This window comes from Sinocyclocheilus anshuiensis, unplaced genomic scaffold (genome assembly GCF_001515605.1).
Source record: "Sinocyclocheilus anshuiensis isolate Anshui unplaced genomic scaffold, SAMN03320099.WGS_v1.1 scaffold41, whole genome shotgun sequence".
Classification (NCBI taxonomy): Eukaryota; Metazoa; Chordata; class Actinopteri; order Cypriniformes; family Cyprinidae; genus Sinocyclocheilus; species Sinocyclocheilus anshuiensis.
Window position 1 is genome coordinate 448,199 of NW_015539849.1, and position 8,247 is coordinate 456,445.

The following is an 8,247-nucleotide window of genomic DNA, read 5'->3' on the forward strand; positions in this document are numbered from 1 at the left end:
TTTTAATATAACTCCGACTGGATTCGTCTGAAAGAAGAAAGTCATATACACCTAGGATGACTTGAGGGTGAGTAATTTATGGGCTAATTTCATTTTTGGGTGAACTAACCCTTTAAGAGCCATTTCATTTTGCCACCAAAATCCTACACTTACAGCAGTTATATGAATTTAATTCTATTTAAATTCTGCTTCCTTAAATTCAAATTGAATTGCAATTCTGCAACCCATTTGCTATACCTCAATTCATTCAGGAATTTAATTTCTTAATTTCTTCATGGTGCAACCCTGATGGAAACCTAATGGTTTAGTATACTCATTCCAAACATAACAAATGCATTGAATTGTGGTCTCACAATAAGCAAAATGACCATGATAATAATTGTACAAGACAGGTTTATAGCACATTTCAAAAACAATGGTAATTCAAAGTGTACAGAATACAGTAAAAGTGACAGTTGCATACAGTGTATATATAATTGGGCCACATAACCATCAGGCATGCGCAGCCCCAACCTCTCTCTCTCTCTCTCTCGTCTGTGCCATCATACAATAACAGTGCTCTAAAAGCCTATTCTCACCATAGCAACCTCAGATGAACATAAAACACTTAACCGATATCAGAGGGGGTGGAAAAACCGTACTTACATGTTATGTCACCCTGAGAAATCTGTTCATCAGCACACTGGAGAGAAGCAAGACATGATGGAGTAACTGGCACTCACAGGTAACTTCTGTTTCATTTCCAGTCAACTCAGTTGGACGGATCTGCAAATTGAAAAGCAAATCTCTGGTAATGTGTATTTATGTGAATGCTAATTTGAATACACAAGAAATGATGCAAGTTATCTTATGAACTGATAATTGTTTGGGGTATCATTTAAAATAGGAGTTTAATAGCCACTACTAAGAAATATGACTCAAATCATTTCACTGTAAATGCAACAAAATAGCATCATTTTACTTGATGTCTAATTGTTAATCTTCCTCAACAGCAGTGTATCTGTGCATTTGCATGTTTTTAAAAGATATTTTTTGTCTTGCAAGGGCAGGAGCCAGTTGTCCGCCCACATAATTCCAAACTCCCACGACATGACAGGCTGTACACGCCTCCAGATCTCCTGTGGCTCATAGCTTGACATGGAACATGCATTCACACTAAGCAGAACACTTAAACTGTTATCTTTTTAAACTACATCTCTTTTCATCTGTCAGTATAAGTGCACAAACTGCACAAAAGTTCACCCAAAAATGAAACTTCTGTCATTATTTTACTATTATTTCATTCCAGATCTATATGACTTACTTTCTTCGGTGGAACATAAACGAAGATTCAGAGAAATGTCTTTTTTTGGCCCATACAATGGATGTCGGTGGTCACCAAAAGCAGCATTACCAACATTCTTCAAAAATCCACAAATGAATGAAAGCCATACAGGTTTGGCATGAAATGATAGTGAGTAAAGGATGACAGAATTTATATTTTTGGGTGACCTAAAAAAAATGACCAACTTTTATTTAAAACAAACTTAAGGCATGCATTACTATAACTATTGCTCATACAGTTTGTATTAAGCTTTGTGTTACAGACATAAATGATATCTCAGAATGTGTGGCTTGTTGTGGAGAGATTTAGAATTTTTGGCAGGTGAGCGATAAAATGGGTGGGGAAAAAACTATAGACTTACAATGAAATTCTAATAATATCACTAAAATGTTTTCCATGTGTTGTTTCTCCTCTATACGACAGACTGCCAGTAAAGTTAATGAAAACCTCTAAAATAGTAATTGCAGCCATTGTTACCATGACAACCGTATCTCTAGATGGAATTACAGCAGAAAAACAGATCAGAAGAGTCAATCAAGATCAATGTAGAAATTTTGGAGACGATGACTTTACAGGTTACGCAACCACTCTGATTTACGCATATTAAAAATGTATCACACTTTAAATGTAGGTCAGTAACAGTCCAAATTAGTGATGTAACCAAACTGGCTGAGAATCTTCTAACTGCTGTAAACTTTTACCACCCCCTGGTGGAATTAGTGTATAGTTACCCAGAAACTAATTTGTACAACTGTCCATACTCTTCTAGTGCAGTATTATCTTTACTAACGAGCAATGAAAATGAAAGGAGTACTTTATAAAGCTCTCTCTCATTTTTTTTGTGCCAATTTGTGCCATGACCTTGTCTTCCACAGACTATCCTCCTGCTATGGCCCATGCAGGCCCAGAGGTGCACTGGAGGTGGTTGGAGCTCCATGACTCTGTGTCTATAGGGACTGTGGAGAGGAAGGTCCGGACGGCTGCAGGGACCAGACAGTGGAGGATCCATCGTCGACCCAAACCCAGACACTCTCTCCTGGATGAGCGCAGACTGCATTATGCTGCTTGGGAGGGATGTCTGGACCAAGTCAAGACCATGCTGGAATGTGGCGTGCCTGCTAACTGCCAGTTAGTGATCTATATTGTTAAAGCAACAGTTCATCCAAAAAAACTGCCATTATTTTCATGTCGTTCCAAACATGTATGATGCTATTTTTTCAGGTGAGCTACACGTTTAACCTGTTAAAGGAGCCATATTGCACATTGAATGATCTGATTTTGTAGCTTACATTGTGTGTCATGAAAAGTTTTCCATGTTAAGTTTTTGCTCTCATATCGAGTGGAAATGCGCCTATCCAATTTTTCGGCAGCCTTGGTTCTGAAAGTATTTTTTCCGTTCATTTGTCCCATTGATTTAGATCAAGGGTCAATTTTTTGAAATTGAGATTTATACATCATCTGAAAGCTGAATAAATAGGCTTTCCATTGATGTATGGTTTGGATATTAGGACAATATTTGGCCGAATATGGAAAATCAGATCTGAAAATCTGGAATCTGAGGGTGCAAAAAAATCTAAATACTGAGAAAATTGCCTTTAAAGTTGTTCAAATTAAGTTCTTAGCCATGCATATTACTAATCAAAAATTAAGTTTTGATATATTTACATTAGGAAATTTACAAAATATCTTCATGGAACATGATCTTTACTTAATATCCTAATGATTTTTGGCATTAAAGAAAAATTGAAAATATACCCAAGCGACTTAAGACTGGTTTTGTGGTCCAGGGTCACAAATGATGACAGAATTCATTCACAAATGATGACATAATTTCATATTTGGGTCAACTATGAATTAGGAGAAAATATTTTGACTTTAATATGAAAAAAATGACACTTATCACCTTTCCGTTGACAGTATTTTTGCTATAACGTTGGTTATGTCACACTTTCCATGACATGTACCTTTGAAATAAAGAATTATTACAGTGTCACACATGTTAGAAACAAAAGATACCAGTGTAAAAATAGTAATGTCTAATACCATGAAAAAGCTTGTTGCGCTCTATTCCCAAAATAAATATATAGACATTTTTCGCTGACTGGGCCATTTTGTACTTCCAGGGACCCGTATGGTTGGACAGCTGTCCACCACGCCTCTTTTAAGGGTCATCTCATGCTGATCAAGTTCCTGTTGCAAACCGGCCAGGTGGAGGTAAATAGCCAGGACTTCTTCAACTGCACTCCCCTGCACCGCTCCTGCAGTGGAGGAAACCCAGAGACCACAGACTTTCTCCTCCAGAAGGGGGCGTCACATTCAGCGAGGTCCTGCTCCGGCCAGACGCCCCTTCACCTGGCTGCAGCCAGCGGACACCTGGGCACAGCTCGGGTTCTGCTGCAGCACTTGGCCTCACCGAACCCCCAGGACTTTCATAAGTGGACACCCCTGCACTGGGCAATTTTTGGAGGCTGGGGGGATGTGGCGGAGCTCCTGCTAGATAATGGGGCAGACGTAGAGGGAGGAAAAGGTGTGGGCATGAGCCCCCTACAGCTGGCGGTGTTGGTGGGGAATAAGGTGGGGGTGAAGCTACTGCTCCACCGAGGTGCAGATGCCAATATGAGGGGTCCTAATGGTCACACAGCCATGCACCTCTGTGCCTGCTCTGGAGACAAGAAGGTGACTGACTATGCGCTTAAAGTCTGGTCAGCTTTAAAAATACCAACATGTAAAGCAACCAACCATTGTTTGTTTGGTTTAGGAGCATAAAAAAATATAAAAAGGATTATACCCCTGTAATAGACTGTAATGTAAAAGCAAAATATATACAGTTAGTATCTTTTACTATCTTTCAAAGATTTTATTTCATTAACCTGAGAAGTCCTACTACTAATTTATTCTAAGAATGGCTCATAATATCAACCTGGTACTTTTTAAAACATTGTTTAGAGAGGTTTAAGAAGTCATAATGCAAATGTAGGTTTTCACAAATGCTTTCAAACGTGCAAGATGCACTGAAAAAAATTCATATTAATACCATTTTTATATTGGTCTAAGTGAAAATCATGGTTTATGGTTTAAACCTGTTCTGTTCAGTTTGTAAATAACCCTTCCCTTTGAAAAAATGAAAACATTCAAGTCTTTTGGAATCTTTATTTAATATAGCTTTTATTTATGGTGAAATTGAATTGTAAAAATCTCCAAAAATATTATATTGACCTACATTAAGAAACATTTTGGCTTGTGTCTAAAGAAAATCTATTAAGTATATACGGCGTTTATAATCAATAATCTTTTAACTTTGTATGAATATTTTGTCTTTTTGAAAGGAAATGTTTTTAATCAATATGAAATCAAAATTTTAGGTTTGAACCAAACCATACATATAATTTGAGAAAAACTAATCAATTTGGCCTTAACAAATTAGAGTATTGTTAAGTTGGTTCACTGACAGTGTGGTCAGTGAACAAATTATGGGTGGTGCCACCTTAATTATGAGCTACTTTTTTCAGTTAAAAATTACTACTGTTTGTTAATTTAATATAGAATATTTACAAACACATATAATTGAAAATACCACTGTTGCCCATAACAAATGGGCAACACATCACATCTACCAACTGTTTTCAGGGAAATCTTTAAAAGCGCCAGAGACTGTGTAAATTAAGTTTGTGGCTGGAATATTGGCTAGTGAGACGCTGTATTAAATGCGACTTGATGACATGTAAAATGATACATAAATCTGGCAGTGTAACATGCTAGATACTTTAAAACTAGAGTGATTAAATAATGTTATGCTATCCAATGTTATCCAGCAGTGATCATGTGATCACTCAGTCTCTGATAAATGTTCTCTCTAAAAAAAAATCTGTATACATGAAGTGTCCTATAAACACCTCAATGCATTTGTTTCCGCATAGCATAGCTTGAATTTGCCAAGACTGTGATTTCAAGGTCTCGCTGCCCTCTTGGCTGTGTTCTGTCAGAGTCACGCCAACTGCGCGCTGTGAAACAGATGGCATTTGTGTGGGTGAAGGGCAGTGTACTGTTCCTGTCTCCTTTAGCACCATTTGATCTTTCTTTTACTCTCCTTCCCCATAGATCCTCCAGCTGCTGTTAACAGGAGGGGCCAAGGTTGATGTCAGGGATGGAGATGTGGCGTCTCCGCTGCATCTGGCTGCCCGCAGTGGCTCCAGGGCTGTGGTGCACTTGTTGATTCTGAATGGAGCAGGACTTGAGGACAGGGACAACCTCAAAATGACACCACTGCACTACTCAACACTCAGGGACAATGTTGAGGCTGCCAAACTGTTGCTGCACTATGGGGCAGATGTGGATGCTTTGGAGAGGCTCGGACAGACACCTATGCACTTGGCCTCTGAGAGGGGTCACTGCAAGGTGTGTTGATTCTCTCTCATTGTTATGGTTTCCATAAGTTCATACACTACCGATCAAAAGTTTGGAATAATTCAGTTTTTTTTTAAAGGATTTGAAAGAAGCCTCTTATATGCTCACCAAGGCTGCATTTATTTGATCAAACATACAGTAAAAACTGTAATATTATGAATTATTATTAAAAAAAAACTGAGATCTGTGATCTCATCTGTGATTTTGCTTTCATACGGGAAAATGTAGGAAATTAATTTTTACCAGTTTACCTGTGTTGTGATTCAATCCACAGGTTCTCAAGGTTCTGCTAGACAAAGGTGCTGATCCCGCTATAAGGAGCAGCTGGAGAGAGACAGCAGAAGATGTTGCAAGCGCACACAATCAGCTAGACATAGTCCAGCTCCTTCAGCGACACCAGGCGGTCAGGATGAGAGATCAAGCTCAGGACAGTGTGGAGAGAGAGAAGAAATAACAGTGAATTAAAGCCTGTTAGGTTTAAAACTACAATGATGTCTCTAACTATAAAGTATTATTAATCATTCTAATTCCAACTGTAATGACATAGAGGAATAATATCCATGGAATTACTTTCAAAAGGACTTTCCTTCCAGCTGATGAACGATTATTGACAGCCAATCAAAATCCACCTGACTTTAAAGGGCTTAAGTTGTTGTTATAGTTATCTTTATTGTTACCATCTTAGTGTGAACGGGCCTTCTCCAACAGTTCGAGTCCACTGATTTGATTGGACAAGTGGCATTCCAAGAATACTTATATTTTGTGTAAAGGTATGGTCACATTTACCATTGTTTGGCAAATTTTCATGGGCAAAATCCAGTCTTTCCAGTCAAAGAATTTCTTTGAGGACAAAAGATTTGCCCTGACAGATTTTGCTCGGGTTCAAGTTGGTCACACAAATGTACTGCACTGACCAACAGAAAACTGCTTGGTTCATACATCGCTACGCCATTGACAACGGACCTTTTTTTGCCTGTGAAATTTTACAGAAATATGACCGCAACTGGAAGTACTGTTTGTTCCCTCTCTTACCCTACAAAACATTCCCATAGTAACCATAATTTCTGTCAAAATATACCATAATTATGACTAGGGCCATTACTAGAAATCATGGGACATGGAACAAATTCTTAATTTTATGTTTGTTTTTTGTTTTTGACGGTGGTTGATAAATCCTCTGGTAATAACTGTAGTGCCTATAATATTTTGTCGTAAAGTGTATTATATTTTTAAGGGTCTATATGGAATAAAATCATCTTCGACGTTCATACACTGGGGTGACCATTTCTAATAAAACAGATGAATTCAAGCACACATTAGAATTTCATAATGTATAATGCTGAGATCAGTTTTATTGCATAGAAGAAACAGCACTGCATCAAAATGCAAAGGGGACGGGATACATACAAACAAAGTTTAAATCACATTTTACAAAAGGAGATAAATAACAACTTATATTCTCCCAAAGGGAATGTATCTGATTGCATTTATAAAAATAAATTAAGCAAAGTTGCTTCCTCAGGTTTATAGAGCACTAAATTGGGAACTTCAGCAAAAGGAGCAATTTGGGAGTTAGATATTATGGAGTAAAATGTACTTAAAATGTAATGTATCCTAAAATGTACTTCTTTTGTTAGAAATGCATTATTTTCCAGGGAGTAACCGTGTTCTTTTTCAGTAAATACTGTCAAAAAATTGTTCCAGAAAAATGTATATCTAGGAGATCGTTCATATCAGTTCAGACAGTTAGTTAAAAAGTTTGGCTTTGCCTCAGGCACACATCTGTGGATTAGAACCGATTACAGGGGTGCCCAAATTCGGCCCTGGAGGGCTGGTGTCCTGCAGAGTTTAGCTCCAACTTGCCTCAACACACCTGCCTTCAAGTTTCTAGTATGTCTAGTAAGACCTTGATTAGCTGGTTCAGGGTGTGTTTAATTGGGGTTGGAGCTAAACTCTTCAGGACACCGGCCCTCCAGGACCGAGTTTGGGCACCCCTGGATTAGAACCTACCAGCGGATTGATATGTACTGCACACAGGTTTCAGTTCACTGGACGTCAACTTCCCGTCAGAATCCAGTCGCTGGTTAACAGTAGGCCTAAACATAAAACGTGATATAAATGTGATAATAAATAGGCCTACACATATTACTTAATATGCGTATAACTATAACGTACCTTCGCCAAGAAAACAACGTATATGAGCCCACTAAGTGTACTATTGTGAGTAGACTCAATTTTCAGCATTATAAAATCTATAATGGTATGTTTTTATTTAAAATATAAATAAATAAAAAAGAAAAAAATAATAAAAGAAACGTTTACGTGAGGTTTACGTTAAAGCAACGTTCAATCCTGACAAAATAAAAAAAAAAAAACACGAAGTACAAGCGTCATTTATAGTAACGGACTGCAATAAGTTCCATTTGCAGGAGGCGCTGCGAAAAATAAAATCGTAATTTTAATCTAATAATTAAAATCTAATAATTACTACCTGTTTGAGAGCGCTTACAACCCCAGCA

The 8,247-nt window shown here is 37.8% G+C and overlaps 1 protein-coding gene across 2 annotated transcripts; it reads left to right on the forward strand.

The window, feature by feature from the left end:
- The first annotated feature begins 701 nt into the window (after positions 1-701).
- On the forward strand, positions 702-6,377 carry LOC107684609 (ankyrin repeat domain-containing protein 65-like). 2 transcript variants are annotated; one of them, XM_016480908.1, is made up of 5 exons: positions 702-724; positions 2,200-2,452; positions 3,448-4,000; positions 5,423-5,719; positions 6,003-6,377. In XM_016480908.1, the coding sequence occupies exons 2-5, from the start codon at positions 2,214-2,216 to the stop codon at positions 6,180-6,182; spliced, it is 1,269 nt and encodes a 422-aa protein (XP_016336394.1). In that variant the 5' UTR covers positions 702-724; positions 2,200-2,213; the 3' UTR covers positions 6,183-6,377. The 2 variants fall into 2 exon arrangements, with proteins under 2 accessions (XP_016336394.1, XP_016336393.1); XM_016480907.1 differs by lacking the exon at positions 702-724 and having other exon boundaries at positions 1,953-2,452.
- The last annotated feature ends 1,870 nt before the right edge of the window (positions 6,378-8,247 follow it).

Excerpts from the sequence above, each read along its gene's own strand:
- LOC107684609 (XM_016480907.1), top strand. The coding sequence starts at position 2,181 with ATGACCTTGTCTTCCACAGACTATCCTCCTGCTATGGCCCATGCAGGC. Across the intron at positions 2,453-3,447 it reads GGCGTGCCTGCTAACTGCCA|GGACCCGTATGGTTGGACAG; the intron begins GTTAGTGATCTA and ends TTGTACTTCCAG. Across the intron at positions 5,720-6,002 it reads CTGAGAGGGGTCACTGCAAG|GTTCTCAAGGTTCTGCTAGA; the intron begins GTGTGTTGATTC and ends TTCAATCCACAG.